This window comes from Rhipicephalus microplus, chromosome 4 (genome assembly GCF_043290135.1).
Source record: "Rhipicephalus microplus isolate Deutch F79 chromosome 4, USDA_Rmic, whole genome shotgun sequence".
In the NCBI taxonomy this organism is placed as follows: domain Eukaryota; kingdom Metazoa; phylum Arthropoda; class Arachnida; order Ixodida; family Ixodidae; genus Rhipicephalus; species Rhipicephalus microplus.
Window position 1 is genome coordinate 227,602,629 of NC_134703.1, and position 19,471 is coordinate 227,622,099.

General features: G+C 44.0%; 1 protein-coding gene across 32 annotated transcripts in view; it reads left to right on the top strand.

Annotated features, from left to right (window-relative positions):
• Positions 1–19,471, top strand: part of lili (LMBR1-like protein lilipod) — a 742,764-nt gene that overhangs the window by 398,533 nt on the left and 324,760 nt on the right. For 30 of the 32 annotated variants that reach the window (XR_012895090.1, XM_075894063.1, XM_075894067.1 and 27 more), the window contains one exon: positions 11,204–11,314. The exons of 1 other annotated variant lie outside the window; for it this stretch is intronic. Coding sequence is in view for 30 of the 31 variants with exons in the window: in XM_075894063.1 (XP_075750178.1) it covers positions 11,204–11,314 (111 nt within the window). In the remaining variant the exon portion in view is untranslated. The remainder of the gene's footprint in view (positions 1–11,203; positions 11,315–19,471) is intronic. One more of the 32 variants, XM_075894083.1, reaches the window with a different exon arrangement.

Below are 19,471 nucleotides of genomic sequence, written 5' to 3' on the forward strand. Positions count from 1 at the left end.
AAGCAGTAATGAACTATACTTTTAAATGTACACCACAATTGATTTGACGTCCATTCCCACGTGAAATGAATCCAGAGATATTTCTAGATGGTCCAAGATGCTAACATGATCAGCTTGGCTAAAATCTTTTATCGTGATTACTTTTCTTTGAACATGGCTGGGTAAAATAAATTTCTTAATACAGAGCAATACTATTTTATGATCAGAGAGGCCGCCGTGAACCATTACCGCATATTTCTCTATTTTCCTATTCACCAATACTAAGTCTAAGATTGAGTTTGTTATTGGACCAATCCTGGTAGTCTCATTTACAACTTGGGTGAAGTCATTATTAAAGGCAATATCCAGCAATATCTCGCTGTGCTAAGCATCTACGGAACTCGTTTTCAGAGTATCCCAACATATCCCGGGCAAGTTAAAATCTCCTCCCAGGATTACGCGTGCGTTTGAGGGGACGCTGTTCAAAATGTATTCTTGTATGGCTTCCAAAAAGGCAACAGGAACATTTGGGGGTCCGTAGACAGCATCAATGATGTAAGTAATTCCAGCCGACATTATTTTACACCAAACACTTTCTGTGCCTGGACAATCATTCATGAGTACGAGTTTCATTCCCTGTTTATAGATAATTGCCACCCCGCCTTCGTGAGAATCACGGTCATTGCAGATCATTTTGTAGGTGGGCGTAATTATTTCGGTATCTTTTATGTCTGGACGCAGCCAAGTGTCACTCATTATGACAATATCGGGATTGTGCACAATAAGAAAATGCTCAAGTTCTAGGGCTTTGTTAGCCAGGCTTCTCGCGTTCATGTTTATCAACGTGGAATCATCAGGTTTCGGTGCACATTGTCACAGGTTTTTATCAGTGCTCACCCTCTTCTTATCAATTTTAGTTCTGCAGTTCTTTTCATCGTCCCAGCAGAATACTTCGTTATCAATGGTAATTCTGTCATGCGCAAGTCTGACCTTTGAACCACTACTCTTTTCTTTTTTGGCACTCTCCCACAAGTTTCAGCGTTTTCGCAATTTTTGTATTCCAGTCCTTTGCAAATTGTCTTGTAGGGTTTGGGAACTGTAATGTTCTGGACAGTGAACCTTGTTAGCATTGTCTATATTTCTGATGTGCGTGCATGGTGAATTGTATGATGGTGTGGTGCTGTGACAAGTGAAAATGTACGGCAATGAAAGGTGATACTCCAGCCTGGCATGAGTGATCACAAGGGATGACATTACCAGAACACAGGGCTAAAATGCTGAGGAGAAAGAAGCAAGCAGCTTTTAATTAAAAAAAAGAAAACTCGAAAAAGGGGGCTAATGTCATTAGTAAAGGGGCATAAGGCAAGTGCCAACGATATGCAAGTGGGGATGGTGTGTGGAGCCATGAAAATGTAACCAGTGATGTGCTGCACTGCTATGTACACACACTTGATTTGTCGCAGACAGGCTCGTGCAACACGACCCGAGCCGGGATTTCATTTCATTTCATTTCATTTATTTATACTGTTAGCCCAGAAGTGGGCCGTTACAGGGTGGAAGTACAAACAATTATTTGCAAAAAAGAAGTACCGTACAGGTCTCGAGATAATTTCTCGGTACTATTGTGACCAGCAACTCGAAGTTATACATAACATACATAAATGGAACACACATACGATGCAATACATACGCGCAGAACAGCACATGACGCATTTGAGGCGGCACTTTTGAAACACCGGGAGGAAAATAAGCATTTTCCTGTGGAGCGCCGAACGAAGAAGGCCAAAATAGTCAGCGTCATTCCCGCAGTGATAGCAGCATTTGCTCGGTTCTGAAGGTCAGTGGCATGAGGGTGCCGGGAAGCAGCTGTCAATCTTGGTGGACGCCCAGTGAGGCTAACCGAACCTGTGGCACCTCATCACAGCTGTTTGTGGTGCACCAGTAGCACTTAAGCTTCTTAATACGACGGCTATAACCCACATGGCATTCCTGTAGCACCAGGTTGTACAGTAGACTCTCCGTAAACAAAAATCTGTTAAAGGGAACCACTGCTTAAACGAAACAAATGCCTCTGCTATATTTCATTGCAGGCTTGTATTCTGCACCCTTGTTCATCTCTTAGTAGATGGAACTCCTGTTAAATGGAACACATTTCTCAGGTTCCTTCAGGTTCCGTTTACTGAGTCTACTGTATGTTGCAAGGTACAGCTAAGCTTAACCTTTTGATGATGAACATGATGTCGACAGAAGTGAGAGCAAAGAAGCAAGCACTTTGGATGCAGATCTACGACGATGAGCATGAAACATTTACAGAGGCCTGAGCAATGGGACAGTGGGTCACTGAGCGGACGTCACGGAAGCTCGATTGGGACGCACTACATGTATGAAGTAATCGCTGAGAAGCCGTAGTGGCTAGCTTAGGGCTAGAGTGGACCCTAACGTGGATTGAAGTCAGCTGCGGTTTTTCTGTATAGCAGGCTGCAGTGTACATGTTTTTTGTTTTTTTTCGTGTGATTTTCAAGTTTTCGTGGCCATTTTTACATGTTGCTTGAAAAAGGGTGTTTTTCGTGGTACCACGGTCTCCTGTTTCTTTTTCATTCCAGTTCTTTGCAAGTTCTCTCAAAATAATCATGAAAACTATTTTTGGTCAGAGTTGACCAGAATAGTGTGGCACATGGGGGTTGTTATGAGAAGATACACGAAGGAGCTGACCAAATCTGTTGCGTCATCTTAGCACACATGATGATGAAAGAGTGAGGATAGATTAAGGCTTTGTTTCACTGCTAGATGCAATATAGTGAGCCTTGCAGACAATGAAGCTAAGGCAGTAGCATTATTTGTTGTCAGACTCTAGTGTGGTAATTACAACATAAATGTTGCGATGATGTTTATTAGAACAGAGGAATCGCAACGAGGTCGCGACGGAAAATGGGCGAACAGCAAGTCTGGCGAAGGCGGCACAGGTTCTCGCGCAATCAGAGCACGGGCTTTTCGTTGTCTTTCGAAGGCGCATACGCGTTGGTGCGTATGCTCCACTACAATACCCCCGGGGTGAAGGGTAGCCATCCTGGCGACTCAGGGAGTAGGCACAATGAGGGGGTCGTAGTAGGGCTTGAGACGGTCGACGTGTACGGTCTCGCGTCCTCGACGGCGCAAATCTGGTGATTGTGTTAATGGCTCGATGACGTAATTCACCGGGGAGGTCGCGTCAATGACACGGTAGGGACCATGGTACCGGGCCAGAAGTTTAGAAGACAGGCCAGGAACGTGCGGGGGCACCCAAAGCCACACAAGGGAGCTAGCACGAAATGTAGGAGCTATGCGGTGAGCGTCGTCGTGTCGAGTCTTTTGTAGGCCTTGAGCCTCACTTGTCAGAGACCGAGCCAACTGACGGCAGTCTTCAGCGTATCTGGCGACTTCCGAAAGCGGGGAGCACTCAGATGCATCAGGGCGATACGGTAGTATAGTGTCGAGTGGGTGGGAAGGTTCGCGGCCGTACAATAAAAAGAACGGGGAAAAGCTGGTAGTCGCTTGCGTCGTGGTGTTATAAGCGAAGGTAACAAAAGGCAATACAGCGTCCCAGTTAGTGTGGTCGGAGGAGGTGTACATCCTCAGCATGTTGCCAAGTGTGCGGTTGAACCGCTCAGTGAGACCATTTGTCTGGGGGTGGTATGCGGTAGATTTCCGGTGGATGATGTTGCATTCAGCGAGGATAGCTTGGATGACCTCCGACAGGAACACTCGACCCCTATCACTGAGTAATTCCCGCGGAGCACCATGGCGTAGAATGAAGCTGCGGAGAATGAAGAGTGCAACTTCGTGGGCGGTCGCTGCCGGTAGAGCTGCAGTCTCAGCGTAGCGTGTCAGATGATCGACTCCGACAATAATCCACCGGTTTCCAGAGATACTATATGGGAGGGGGCCATAGAGGTCTATACCCACGCGGTCGAATGGGCGAGCCGGGCACGGGAGCGGCTGTAACATGCCAGTAAGGTGCCGCGGAGGTGTCTTGTTCTGTTGGCAAGTGGTGCAAGACTGAACGTATTTCTGCACAAAGCGATACATTCCTCGCCAGTAATAGCGTTGGCGCAGCCTTTCGTAGGTTTTCAGGACACCTGCGTGAGCACTTTGGGGATCTGCATGGAAATTCATGCAGATGTCAGAGCGCATATGAGTTGGGACAGCAAGGAGCCACTTCCGACCACCAGGCATGTAGTTACGGCGGTACAGAATGTTGTCTCGTAAGGAAAAGTGGGCTGCTTGCCGGCGTAGCGCTCTCGTGGAAGGGACAGCAGACGGATCGGTAAGGTAGTCGACTAACAAGGCAAGGTGTGGGTCTTTGCGCTGCTCCGAAAGCATGTCAGTTGTGTCGAGTGGTGACAAGGTGGTAAAAGGGGGAGACAGAGAAGCCACATCTGGTGTTAATAGCGATCGCGAAAGTGCATCGGCATCCGCATGCTTGCGACCGGAACGATATACGACACGGATGTCGTATTCTTGCAATCGAAGTGCCCAATGCTCCAGGCGTCCGGACGGGTCTTTCAAGGTGGACAGCCAACATAGAGCGTGGTGGTCTGTGACCACGTTGAAAGGACGGCCGTAAAGGTACGGGCGAAACTTCGTCAACGCCCAGATTATGGCCAGACACTCTTTCTCTGTCACGGAGTAATTCAATTCAGCCTTCTTGAGAGCGCGACTTGCATAGGCGACTACGTATTCAGCTTGGGTGCCTTTCCGTTGTGCCAAAACTGCACCAAGACCGATGCCACTTGCATCGGTGTGAATTTCTGTGGCCGCAGCAGGGTCGAAGTGACGAAGAATAGGTGGTGAGGTCAGCAGGCGGCACAGCTGGCGAAATGCGTCGTCACATGCAGGTGACCATGCAGATATGCCTTTGCTGTTGGAAAGCAGACTCGTGAGAGGTGCGATGATGGACGCGAAGTTGCGCACGAAGCGACGAAAGTAGGAGCAGAGACCGACGAAACTTCTTAGGGATTTCAGTGATGTGGGCAAGGGAAAGTCAGCGACAGCTCGAAGCTTATCGGGATCCGGAAGAACACCGTCTCTCGTGCTGACATGTCCCAAGATGGTTAGTTTTCGTGCTGCGAAGTGGCACTTCTTGGAGTTAAGTTGTAGGCCTGCAGAAGTTAGACACGTCAGAATCTCGTGGAGGCGAGCAAGATGTGTCGGGAAATCAGATGAAAAGACTACGATGTTGTCCAGGTAACATAAGCAGGTTTTCCACTTGTGGGCATGCAAGATGGTGTCGATCATGCGCTCAAATGTGGCAGGCGCGTTGCAGAGCCCAAATGGCATGACTTTGAACTCATATAGGCCATCCGGCGTTACAAAGGCTGTTTTAGGGCGATCACATTCAGCCATTGGCACCTGCCAATACCCACAACACAGATCCAAAGATGTAAAGTACTCGGCGCCTTGTAAACAGTCAAGAGCATCGTCTATTCGTGGTAGCGGGTAGACATCTTTTTTCGTAATATTGTTTAAGCGGCGATAGTCCACGCTAAATCGTACGGTGCCATCTTTTTTCTTGACCAGAACCACAGGTGATGACCAAGCGCTTTGAGAAGGCTGTATGACTCCACGTTTAAGCATGTCATCTACTTGCTCCGTAATGACGCGGCGCTCTTCGGCGGAAACGCGGTAAGGACGCTGTCGCAGAGGCGAATGTGAGCCGGTGTCAATAGTATGAGCGATAGTGGTGGTGCGGCCCAAAGCAGGTTCTTGAAAGTCGAAAAAAGAACGAAACTTGTTAAGGAGAGCAACAAGTTGGCGGCGATGCGAGAGGGGAAGGTCTGCGTCAATAGCATTGTCGAAGGCTGACGAACTTGATGGCTCAGACGCATGAGTGATTGCAGCAATGTGACATGGCGTTTCGTCAGGAAGAATAATATCATCGATATGGTCGACAGGTTGCACATATCCTAATGTTTCACCACGAAGTAAGTCAATGGGGTAGTTGCAGTGGTTGGTGACCAGCATTACGGTTAAACCAGACGCAATTGTAAGAACAGCAAATGGGAGAACAATGCCCTTGCGTTCAGTAAAAACCGGAGATGGCATAAACACTATCGTGCCGTCAGGTTGCGCCAGACATGAAAGGCTAATAGGGACCGAAGCTTCAGGAGGCAAGGTGATGTCGTCATCAGCGATGACTTTGCAGAGCAGAGGAGAGTGGTCGGGTGGTGGAAATTCACATGTTGACACAAGGGACACTTCGACACGGGAACAATCGATGATAGCTTCATGACGTGATAACAAATCCCAACCCAGGATAAGGTCATGAGAGCAAGATGGTAGAACAAAAAACTGTACGACGTACAAAACGTCTCGGATGACGACGCGCGCCGTACACACAGCCGAGGGATGAATGTGTTGCGCGCTAGCCGTGGACAGCACCAAGCCACTGAGAGATGTGGTCACTTTCTTCAGTTTCCTACAAAAGTTTGCGTTCATCACAGAAACGGCGGCACCGGTATCAATTAACGCTAATGTGGCGACTCCTTCAACATCAACGTCAACAACATTTTGCGGCGAAAATGGAGGCCTTGGGAATTGCGCACAAGTTGCAGTTCTTGCCTCCGGAACTGCACTGATTAGTTTCCCTCCTCAAGAGGTGGTCGACGACGCATAGACGATGGTGATCGGCGACGAGGTGATGGGAAACGAGCAGTCGATGGGTGGCGATCCGAGTCGGAATGCCTCTGTTCATATGCAGACGTGGTGGTCTGCTGCGGTGCGTAGGTAGGAGCTCCGAAGTATGCGTGCGCAGGCGTGGGACGGCGGCGGCAGAAGCGTGCAATGTGGCCAGCGATGCCACACGCGAAGCAGATGGGACGATTGTCTCGGGTGCGCCACTCATTAGATGGACGGAAAAAGCAAGGTGGGGGCCTGTAGACTGGAGGCGAGGCCGGAGGAGGTGGAGCCGATAAGGCGACTGGATGCGGTGGGGGCCGCGCGACCACAGCTGCGTAGCTGAGAGGTGAAGGCGGCGCAGTTGGTGCGTAGCCAGCAGTTGAGAGATCAGATGGCACCGAAGTGCACGGGTAAGAGGCCGGAACTGTAGGGAGTGCATTGCAAATTTCAGTGCGTATGGCCTGCTGCATATTCGAAGGGAGGCTTGTCGTGGGCGCGTCACTATGCGGCAGCAGGGAAAGCTGTCGGGCGACTTCCTCCCTGATGAAGTCTTTAATCTGGTTCGACAGAGTTCCTTGGTGAACGTTGCCATTGGCGAGTGCGACGGCCGAGATCGAATGTGGTGATGGGACACTCTGTCGGGCGATGGAACGCTGACGACGCAATTCATCGAAGCTCTGGCACAGGCTTACGAGGACTGCCACCGTGGTCGGGCTCTTCGCCAGCAACATCTGGAATGCGCCATCCTCGATGCCTTTGAGAATATGTCGAATTTTCTCTTCTTCAGGCATGGATGAGTTAACACGCCTGCAGAGGTCGAGCACATCCTCAATATAGCTAATAAAGGTCTCACCAGGTTGCTGGGCTCGGTGGCGCAGATGCTGGTCAGCGCGGAGCTTGCGGACCTCTGGTCGGCCGAACGCTTCGGTCACGAGGGTCTTGAAGGTGGACCAGCTGGCGATGGCGGTTTCGCGGTTGGTGAACCATAGCTTGGCGACGTCAGCCAAGTAAAAGATGACATAGGCAAGCTTAGAGTCGTTGTCCCATTTGTTGCTGGCACTCACGCGTTCGTACAAGGAGAGCCAGTCTTCGACGTCTTGCTCACCACTGCCGCTGAAGATTGGTGGGTCCCGCTGACGGGTGGCACCGGGGCAGGTCGACGGGGCAGCCAATGGTGCTGGCTGTGCTGGGATGGGCTGGTTGGCGACTGCGTCAGTCATGTTGTACGGTAGTCTTTCGGCCAACTTGCGAGAGCGGAGCTCCAGGTCTGCTTAGGGATCTCAGCAGCCTCCACCAAATGCGATGATGTTTATTAGAACAGAGGAGTCGCAACGAGGTCGCGACGGAAAATGGGCGACCAGCAAGTCTGGCGAAGGCGGCACAGGTTCTCGCGCAATCAGAGCACGGGCTTTTCGTTGTTTTTCGAAGGCGCTTACGCGTTGGTGCGTATGCTCCACTACAATGTGAAAGAATGAGAGAAAATGTGAATGAAAAACCCTCAGCACAGTCACAGCGTGACCTAGAAGGGTGCCTTTTTAGAAGCTTCTGTAAACACTTTTTGGCTAAAGGGGGTCGCAAGTCTTAGAATTGTAAAAAAATGGCCAAAAATATAGCGAAAAAAATGTGTTTTAGGCATGTTTCTGCCTCGAGGCAGCTGCCCTGTAAATATTATCACCAATTTCACCCGAGAAATTGGTTAAAACTTCGTTTCTAGATGTCGCAGAAGCCACAAAATGTATCACAAGAAGCAGAATTTATTCAAATTTGCCGTGCGAACAGCTCGTGCAGCACCTCACCGATCACCGCCAACTTGGGCCTGTTCTGAAGCTGTTTTCCTTGCGCGCATTTTGCGGTGTAGCAAAATGGCATCGCTTCAACAAAACACGCTTGCCATCGTCGGTTTTCTGAGGAGTAGTTTCTAAACGCTCATTTTTCAGAGCGCATGCAAAAGGTTAGCCGCTCTATTTGAGCCTCCCACTGGCCGGCACAGCCACAGGCGGTCTTTTTTTTTTTTTTTTATTCTACCTGTTTATTCGCAGGTGTCGCATGCTCATGTGATGTTAGAAGTGTGGTCTTCCTTGGCTTTCACTTGCGTACAGCTGAAGCATAGTTGTGTGTGTGCTGGCATGTATGGATATTGTGGTATTAAAATGACGTACCAAGAGTGCGAGATTAAAAAACGCCACGGTAGTGCCTATGGCTGAGTGTGGTTGAGGGTGCGAGGCTGAACCCACCTGATGTATGCACTGTGTATGATGTATGCACCTGATGTATGCACATTTTTTCTTTTTAATAGGCAGGGGGATTACGGGTAATTATGGAAGCACCCAGGAAGTTTTTGAAAGCGTGCCAAAAAGGGCACAGACACTTCAGCATGTCAATGAGTTCAGCGAGAGTTTCATTTCCTTGGTATCCCTTGCGGTCGGTACCAGCAAATGCTGAGGCGGCCCAAAAGAGCCCTCTGGTCCAGCGTTGGGTACCTATATGGGACTACCAAGTGGGTGCGAAATGCAGTGGTGGAATGAGTGCTTGAAATCACAGTGTGTAGTGTGTTATGAAACAGCAGAAGCAATGGCATGTTAGTGGCAAAAAAGGAGCATGTAATTTGTCCTCATGGGCTTGAACGTGATAAGCATGTTTGGGCTTCTGCTTTGTTCCAAGTTTGGCTCAAGTGTCCCTTTTTAAGGCAGAAGTCTGCGTTTGAAGCCTATGACTTGTGCAAGAAGAGTTTCTCACTGAAGGTAGCTAGAATAGTAGTGATAAAATAATGCCTTGTGAAATGAAATGCTTTCATTTAAGGTAACCAATATCGTCGACGAGGGCACAACGCGAGTCATTTTAACCACAGTCTGACAGCAATACTCGAGTATCTAATATGCTTTGATAGCTTTTGAGAGATTGATTTCCTTGCTACAGCCTTCAGAAACAAATTCTGACATGAGGTGTTTGCAAAAAGAGCACTTTCACAGTTGTGACACAAAGAACGGGCTTTCAAATTGACACAAATTAGCAGGGAACCCCTTGTACGGCCCTTGCCTGCTTGTGAGCCAAATGTTATTGCGGGACCATTATAACCAACTTTTTGTTCAATAAATAAACCAGGCTTAATCTCTGTTATTTCATTAGCCTACGTAAGCTTGCAGGGAATCGGTACAGGCCAATGAAATGATAAAGCCAATGTCTATCACTCTGGTTCTGACTGCACTACGTGGCTTTATAACACACTTTTGCCGATACATTGGCTAGCTATTGCCTTTTATTTGATATGGCTATTTTCGAGAAGAACCAACTTATTCAATGATATAATTTGTAGTGCTGTGGGTGTTCTTTCACAGATGATACCGCTGTCTGAAACTTCAAATGCATTTTTCTCAGAGGTTTTTGCTCAATGCCCTCAGCTTTATGGGGGTTCTTTCTTTGTTGTTGAGCAAAAGTGACAAACTTAGTATCATTTTACTCGTACTGAAGTGATCAAGGGGGTGATGCTGTTTGTATTACTGTACAGTCATTCTGCAAATTATAATTGAGGATATTAACAAGAGTGAATATGATAAAATAGTAGTGAGTGCTGTTTTTTTTACCTACGCAGCGCTTGCAAATGAATAAAGATGCCATCATCCCCTGCAGCATAGCTTGGACACTGGACTAATGCACTTAAATACTAGTTTCAGTACGTTCAAACAGCCGAAAAGACTCAAAAGGAGTAGGCACAATTATTTTTTTAATCTCAATATTTTTTAGGTAGTACAGCTAATCATAAACTAAATAAAGATTTGAAATCAGCGTAAAAAAGTGATCAAAATAGTGAACTTTGGTTTATACTGATTCAAAACTAGTCACTTTTTATTAGAACCTACGTCCCCCCTTAACTAGCACACTTGCAGGGTGCCCACTGTGCCAGAAACAATCATAATTTCTGTGTAGAAGGAAGGCATCCCCTATGCCATTTTTCGCAGAAGAGTAGTACCCGCTACCCACTTGCAAGAAATTATTTGCACTTTGTTGAGGATGTAGCTTATGGCGGAGCCTATTGTTATGGGTTGGAGCATTCGATTACCCACTTGTTAAGCAATTTACATTGTGTTGCATCTGTTGCATCTGGCATGCAAGGGGACGGGCTTTTAATTCCAGTCCATTGCAGTTTTTTTTTTTTATTTCGCTCGATGGTGGTTACAGACAAGGACCGCAGTGGCAGTGCACATTTACGGCGCAAAAAATGACTCTTGTTGTGATATCTTAACAGCTTTTGCTGTAACAAACATTTTGCACCAGTTGGTACAAAACCTGCTACTTTCTAGTTAGGCATCCAACATTCAACCGATGGTAGATCATTCTTCATCTTGTGACATTTTTTTTTACTTCCCAGGAGGGTAATCACTAGCATTTGATGATCGCTGCAAAGCCAGCTTCTGCCTTAGGAGAGTTGCAAAATAACTAGAGAAAAAAAGAAAACGACAAGTTCATTATCACCTATCACTTGTCTTTTTCATGAAATTTAAAAAACTTGGTTGCATTTGGGTTCTTCACTGTTAGAATAGTTTTCTAAGTATAAGGGGCAATCTGCTTGCAGAGTTGGAAATACACCATTCCACACCTGTTCAAAGAATCAGAAGAAATGGCTGTGCAGCTTCTGCACTTAAACAAAGACTTTTGCAGGTTGGCAAGGTGCGCAGGGAACTAGGTAAGTGCATATTTTTGAACATTACTCCCAGGTGTACTATTGTGCACGTTCAGTTTGGTAATATTCTGAGCTAATGGAAACTGACGACAGGGTGTAAATTAACAGGGCCTCAAACTGGTTAGAAGAAAGAGTTGTGAACAGAGGTTAAGCAAGATTTCTGGGATGAATGTGTGTTGCATGGGATGAGCTCATTGATTTGACGAGGGAGGCAATACGGGTTTGTTGGTGGAACATCCTCAGTAAGTTTCCTTGTCGCGCCCCTAAAGGACAGGAAAAAATAAAGGCGCATATAGATAAAGCGCTAACTTCCAACAAAGTTCCGAAGCCACGGAACATTTATGCACTTGTGTAACGAGTCGGTCACATGAGCTTGGTGAACAAAGTGACAATATATACACATACTCTAACGATCTCAAAACATGCGCAGATATGTTGATTCTTTTTCCGATAGTGTTATCAACAGTTTGCTGACACACATATCTCCAAGTGCAGCAATCTGTTGGACTTCTGTTAAAAGCGGTGTCATTTGACATTTGCTTCTAGCTGTTATTCTCGTGTTTTCAAAGCTGGGGGAACATTGATGCTGATTACAATGTTGCACGAGAAAACCATCACTAGCATTTCTTCCAACTTTATTTTTGTATTCACGTAACCTATCATGAATGCATCTTCCCGATTTTCCCAATGTAGCATTTTCCACATGTCGAGGTAATGCTGTATGTGACTGAGTTCTTACACTCAACATACTTATTCCTCTGTTTTACTTGGCAGTTCGCAGCAATTTTCTTTCCTGGTTCTGTTTTTCTGCATAGAAAGGTTTATTAGGTATTCCTTCTTCGACTGACACCAAAAGCTGTCGGGGATAACCAGCATCTTGTAGATGCAAATCATGCTGACTGAATGCTTTGTTGTTACAGTGAATGCATGATTTGTTAGTGCATTGATGAAACACATTTTTAAACTCCTTTTTTTTAACTAATTTTGAATGGGCTGAGTAATATGATAATGATGGTTTAATCGCCCTAGGAAAGTCCCACCAGCATGTCATAGTCATCACTGAAGGTAGTATTAACATCTAAGAACTTAATACTTATCTACACAGGAATCCTGATAGTAACTTCTAGTGGACAAAGGCACTCACCTTGATGATTTGATAATTATTTAGTGTTTCTTAATTGTTCATCAGACTACTTTGACTCGGAGTATTGCAATGTTTTTGCTTGTCATGCGCGAGTCTACTTATTAGACAATGTCTTGGAGTACCATGTCGCTTTCTTACTGCTATTTCTATTCAAGGAGCTTTTGAAGTTATGTTATGATAGTTAGCACAAGTGCTTTCTCATGTGTCCTTCTCTTGCACCTCATACATTACCTAGACCTCCAAACTGTTGTTTTTTTCTTTTTTTCATCTGATGAGTGACATATGTCTTTTCTAATGGGGAGCCAAAATGAATTCTCTGTTTTATCTTTACATCAAACTGTCTGATTTATATCTGGTAGTGTTCAGACATTTATATTCACTGTACTTCACTCTAATATACAGCGCCAAACATTCTCCTTGCTACTTGGTAAAATGACCAAATTGAGCTCGCAATAAAATAATGGGAAAATTTGGAGCCATCTTGGAGAATTTAGGAGGGCATTCAAGAAAGATTGTCAGCCTATATCAAATAGTTCGTTTTTTTTATCAACTTCCCAATGAGCCATTTCAGGCAATTTTTCATAGGTACTGATTTTTTTATTGTCCTGCCCTAAGGGTAAGTTCATACTTTATGCTTATTTGTCATAGCTATCACGAGTACCAGATTTATTGTGTATCTAAAGTTATTCTCTAATAGTGCTTGAAACAGAATGCCTTCCCATATAGTTATTTATTTATTTTATTATTTATTTATAGAATACTGCGGACAAAAAGTCCAAGCAGGGTGAGCATACATGAAACACACTAAATAGCTCCGCGTTTTTTTTTTTTGCTGCCAGAGATATGAGTAACAAAACTCCCACAACCGTCAAGGAACTTAACGTAGCACTAGCGGACTTGAGTGCTCGACTTGATCCTAAAAATGACCAACTGAAGGAAGATTTAAAGGCAATAATTGAAGTAGAGATACAACCGATAAGACAGTCAATTGAGCATAAGCATGCTGCACTAAAGAAAGAGCTGCCTAAGCTAATTGAAAAAGAGCTCAAACCCCTCAAAGAAGCAATGGAATTCATTAATAAGGAATTTGAGGAATTTAAATCGGAAATCGGTGACTTGAAAAATGAAATTGCAATCGTCAGAACGGAAAACAGGGCAATAAAGAATGACTTCAGCAGGCTCACGACTGAGCTAAGGGAAACAAGAAAAGAGCTAACAGAGCTACAACAGTACAGCCGACGTAACAATGTGGAAATTAAAGGTGTCCCCGTGCAAGAAAAAGAGAACCTTGTAGCAGTGATCAAGAGCATATCAACCTATTTGAAAGTGGATATAAATGAATCTGATCTCGAGGTTGTACATCGTGTTCCAACCAGGGAAAAGTCACAATCGAACATCATTGCTAAGTTCATCTCCCGCATCCCCAGAGATAAGTTCATGAATGCCACGAAGAAGCAAAGATTGACCACTGCAATCATAGGCTTTGAAGGTTCCACCCCGCTCTATATTAATGACCACCTATGTCCAGCTAACAAGGTACTGCTGGGCAAGGCATTAAAGGCGAAGCGCGAAAATAACTGGAAATTCACTTGGGTATCCAGCGGAAAAATTCTCATGAGAAAGACAGAAAATTCGCGAGTATTGCACATAACATGCGCAGAAGATCTATCGCAAATTTCCTGAGCAATGATGTTTGATTTTTCAAGTATCGACCAAGCTTGGCATGAGTACGAAAACTTGTCTGTTGTTCATTGCAATATTCGAAGTGCGCGAAGAAACTTAGACCAATTCTGCGCTCATTTGTCGCGTCATTCATTTGTATACGACGTTATCGCTCTTACTGAAACCTGGTTGAAAGATGGAGAATCTGCGCATGTTCCAGGATACACATTATTATCGCTACCTAGGAAGAGCAGTTCGCGAGGTGGGGGCGTTGCTCTGTTCCTTAAAAAAAGCATCGATTACCAGTGCATGCCTAACCACTCTACTAGCCAACCTGAATGTGAAGCCTTGTTTGTGCATTTGAAATGTGGCGTTATACTCGGAGCTGTTTGTCGTCCACCTAGCTCGTCTGTAGCAGCATTCATTTCTACTATGGAAACTGTCTTAGACCCTTTGATAGCCTACAACCGCCCACTGGTTATATGTGGTGATTTTAACGTCGATCTACTTAAAGATGAATACCCTGACTATGTATTGATGCTCCAGTCATATAATCTAATGAACGTTATTAATGCCCCTACACGAATAAGTGATAACTGTTCCTCACTTATTGATCATATTATTTGTGGAACTGATATGAGTGTTTTCGCCGGAGTGTATGACGTTACTATTGCTGATCACTGCCCCACTTTTCTGTTTGTGCCTAATGCTAATTTAGGACCTCCATGCCATAACTCAAAACGAGTTAAGCGGACAAACTACGCTGTAGTGCGCAAATTACTTGAGCGTACGGATTTTGAAGTCTTGTACCACAGTAATGTTCACACTGAATGGGAAAACTTTATTTGCCATATAATGGAGGCAATTAGCCAATCAACCCAAGAATACACAGGCCGAAGACACAAGGAAGCAATATGTCCTTGGGTGACGCGGGACATACTGAATGTTATAAAGAAAAAAGATACATACTTCACTAGATGGAAACAAAACAAAACAAATGAATACTATGAAAAGCAGTTGAACACTTCAGAAACAAATCAGTCGGGATGTTAAGGAAAGCCAAGAAGCAGTATTACAGTGCTAAAATAGTCCAACAGAGCGGTGACATCAAGCAGGTATGGAAGCTAGTGCGTGAAGTTACGGGAATAGGCGAAAAAAAGCACATTGCTCCGGATAATCCTACAACAAATACCGCTGATAACTTCAATAATTTTTTTACCAATGTTGGTAACAACTTTCCTGCTCAATCTCAAGCAGATCCTCTACATTCTTGCCAAAACAAAATATTTGAGGAAGACTTTCAGCTTGCAAGCGTAACCACTGAGGAAATTAGGTCAGAAATCCTAAAACTCCCATGCAATAAAGCCGTTGGTCATGATGGGATTACTACAAAACTACTGAAGGTAAATGTAGACCTTCTTTCGGAGCCTCTTTCCCGCATCATGAATAAGTGCCTGCAAAATGGAACTTACCCAAATATCCTAAAGATAGTGAGAGTCGTACCTATTTACAAATCCGGGGATCGAGAAAATCCGAGCAGTTACCGTCCCATCTCGGTGCTCAGCATTGTTAACACGCTTTTTGAAAAGGTAATTAGGTCCCGTCTCTGTCGATTTCTAAGCTCAAACGACATAATCTGCCCTGAACAACATGGTTTCATCACAAATAGGTCAACGAGCACAGCTGTTTTTACACTAGCACAGTTCGTCAACTCAGTACTTCATGATAACGAAATTGCCGTCAGCGTTTTCTTGGATATAAAGAAAGCATTCGATACTGTTTTGCATTCCATTTTATTAAAGAAATTAGAATCTTATTATGACTTCACCGAGAAGACACTTCGGTTATTTTCTAGTTATCTGGCAGATAGAAAACAATGCGTCGTGTTTGACCGTATATCTTCAGGATTTAGAAAAATAACATGTGGAATACCCCAGGGAACCGTGCTAGGTCCTATGTTGTTTTCACTATACATAAATGACCTACCATCTGCACTTTCACGCAAAACCATAATGTGCGCTGATGACACTGCATTGCTTTTTCGAGGTAACTCTCTGTGCACGCTAAAAGAAGAAATCACGGCAGAGTTGGCACAGATTTCCGCATGGTTCGCCCGCAACAAGCTCGCATTAAATGTAGCCAAAACTAAATATATCATATTTCATTCCAGAAGAAAAAACCTCGATTATAGTCAGCTGGACTTAGAAATTAACGACGCGCCCATTGAGCGCGTTTCCGCGTTTAAATACTTAGGGGTTCTAATAGATGAAAACCTGAATTGGAAAGATGAGGTTAATTACATATCCAAAAAGCTTGCTTTCGCATGCTTCACGCTCATTAAAGCCAAATGTTACTTTCCATATAACGTGCTACGATCATTATACTTCTCTATATTTCACTCTCAACTCAGTTATTGTAGCGAAATATGGGGCTTTACTTATCTAACGTATATAGCACCGATCATACGATTGCAAAAACGCGCCTTAAGAATTATTACGGCATCGTCCTCTTGTTGCCCAAGCTCAGATTTGTTTTCATCTACTCAGATACTGCCTTTCACGTCTCAGCGAAATTATAAAACCGCGGTGTTGATAAATTCTATCATTAACACCAATTTTCCACTACCTGTGAGTGCGTTTTCTACACCGACCCCTAACACAAGGCATGCAGGCAACGGCAACTTCAACCTCCCTACTTGTAGGAATGTGTATGGCGAACGGTTAATACAATTCACTGGTGCTAAAATCTGGAACACAATTCCACTTGAAATTAAACTTGCCCGCAACTTTAAATTCACTTGTAAAATGCATTTTGTAAGTTTTTCATGTTCTTAACCAAAGTTAAGCTCACGTCCACACTTTTTTACGACTCATCTGGCATAGTTCTTTTTCTTTCCTTCTTTTTGTTTCTAGTTCTGAAGTGAGTTCGATTGTATTGATTTCTTCAACGCAGTTAATTTTGTGCACAAATTGTGCTAAATATTTTGTGGTATCACTATCTTCTGTATTGTTACAATGTATGCCTTTAGTTCTTTATCACTTGTGTACTAAAGTATTTGCAGCAATTTAGCATTTATTGTCATGTGTATTTAATTCGATAAAGTATACCTTAAAAGCTACCCTGTCATTGAATTTGTGTATAGATTCATAATCATATTAACTGCACCTCTGCTCCTGACATGTAATAAAATAATCATGTAATAGATTGGACCACTGACTAGCCACACAGGCTAATGGTCCAAATACTTTTGTAACCATGCTTTTGTATTACGTTGATTGAATAAACACTGATGATGATGATGATGATGATAACAGAATGAAACAAGGTTGCAAAGCGTTTTTTACACAATTCCTTTGCTATAAGACAGAGGGGTTATGACTTTTAAAAAAAAATTAACAGTTGAACAACAAGGTGATAATACAATTCAAGGAAGTCATGGAAGAAGAGTATTTACACAAATGGTCAAGGGCCTTGAGGAAATGCTTCGGTTAGTTTGTTCCAATCATCTATTGTTTGTGGGAAGACGGAGTACCGAAAAGTATCAGTCCTTGCGAATATTGGCGTTAGGGAATGAGGATAGTGGTGTCGAGTGGGTCTGCTTAACAAGGGGGATACGTATGCTGCGGTGTCTAAGGGTAGCCTGTGGTTCACTATGTCTGAAAGAAACTGTAGCCGACTTTTTGTTCTTCGAATTTGTAGTAGTTCTATACCATTTGCCGTTAGTAATGCAGTGGGGGAGTCAGTTGACATAAATTTTCTATATATGAATCGTACTGCTTTTCTTTGAATTCTTTCTAGGTTTTGAATGTTATTTTTTATGTGGGGATCCCAAACTATGGAGGCGTACTCAAGTTTAGGCCTAATTTAGGAAAAGTAGGAGAGGAGTTTAACACTAGGCGGAGCAGTCTTGAGCTTGTGGCGGAGAAGGCATAATTTACGGAAAACGGCAGAGCAGATGTTATTTATGTGCAAATTCTAGGATAAGGTACTTGTTAACGTTAAGCCTAAGTATTTATAGGAGGCTACTTTAAGTAAAGGTGCTTCAGCTAAATTGTATGTGTAGTTTAATGGGACTTTTTTTCGCGTTATGGGGAGATACACACACTTGTTTGCATTAAGAAGCATTCCCCATTGTTCACACCATTTTGATACATTGCCTAAGTTAGTATTAAGATCACATTGGTCACTAATGCAGGTTACATCTCTAAACAAAACACAATCGTCAGCAAATAAATGAATTTGTACCGGGGTGCTAATTACATTGACAATGTCATTAATGTAGACCAGAAGCAGAAGGGGGCCTAGTACGCTCCCCTGCGGAACGCCAGAAGTCACAGGAAGGCAGCCCGATTGTTTTTCTCCTACCTGAACACATTGGTTGCGATTGAGTAGATAAGCTGAAATCCAGGAGATAAATAATTCTGGTATACCAACTAACCGAAGCTTTATAATTAGTTTATCGTGTGGAACTGTGTCGAATGCTTTAGTGTAGTCTAAGAATATTACATCAATTTGGCCGTTAGCATCAAGACAAGCTGCAAAGGTATGAACGATAGTAACCAATTGTGTTGTAGTAGAAAATCCTTTTCGAAACCCATGTTGATGATTTGTTAAGACTGAGCGTTCTTCTAAGAATGCATTTAATTTATGAGCTATTATGTGTTCGATAAGCTTGCAGCCTAATGATGTTAAGGAGATCGGTCGATAATTTTGTAGTACTAGGGGGTCACCTTTCTTGAATATAGGAACTATTCGTGCCGACTTCCAGTCATCTGGCAGTTCCGCTGACAACAGAGAGACTCGAAAATTGACGAGTAAGTATTTTGCAACAGACTCTGCAAAGCGACGCAGAAATATGTTGGGGATATTGTCGGGACCGCAAGAAGTCTTAGTCTTTGAGTTCAACAACATAGCACCGACACCACAATAAGAAATAAAGTTTACATTTGCAGCATTGTCCGCATTTATGACAGATGGGGAAGCACTAGGAGTATAAAATAGACTATGAAAATACTCATTGAGGTGTTGAGCAATGGCAGCCTGATCAGATACCATTGAACCATTGACAAAAACCTGTGATACGGGTTTCTTTTTTTCGCTAATATAGTTCCAGAACTTCTTTGGATCATTCTTTATGAAGTTTGCGAGGGACGTATTGAAGTAGTATTCCTTCGAGGTATGTACGGCATGTGCAAGCTTATCTAGAGCGTCAGCTATAACTTTGGGGTCAGCATGCTTTTTCTTTAATCTTTTAACTTTATGCTTGAGATGAATGATGCTTCTCGTCATCCAGGGCATATGTTTATGCACCTTTTTACGTTTAGACGATATAAGTTTTTCGATACAGTAGAAGC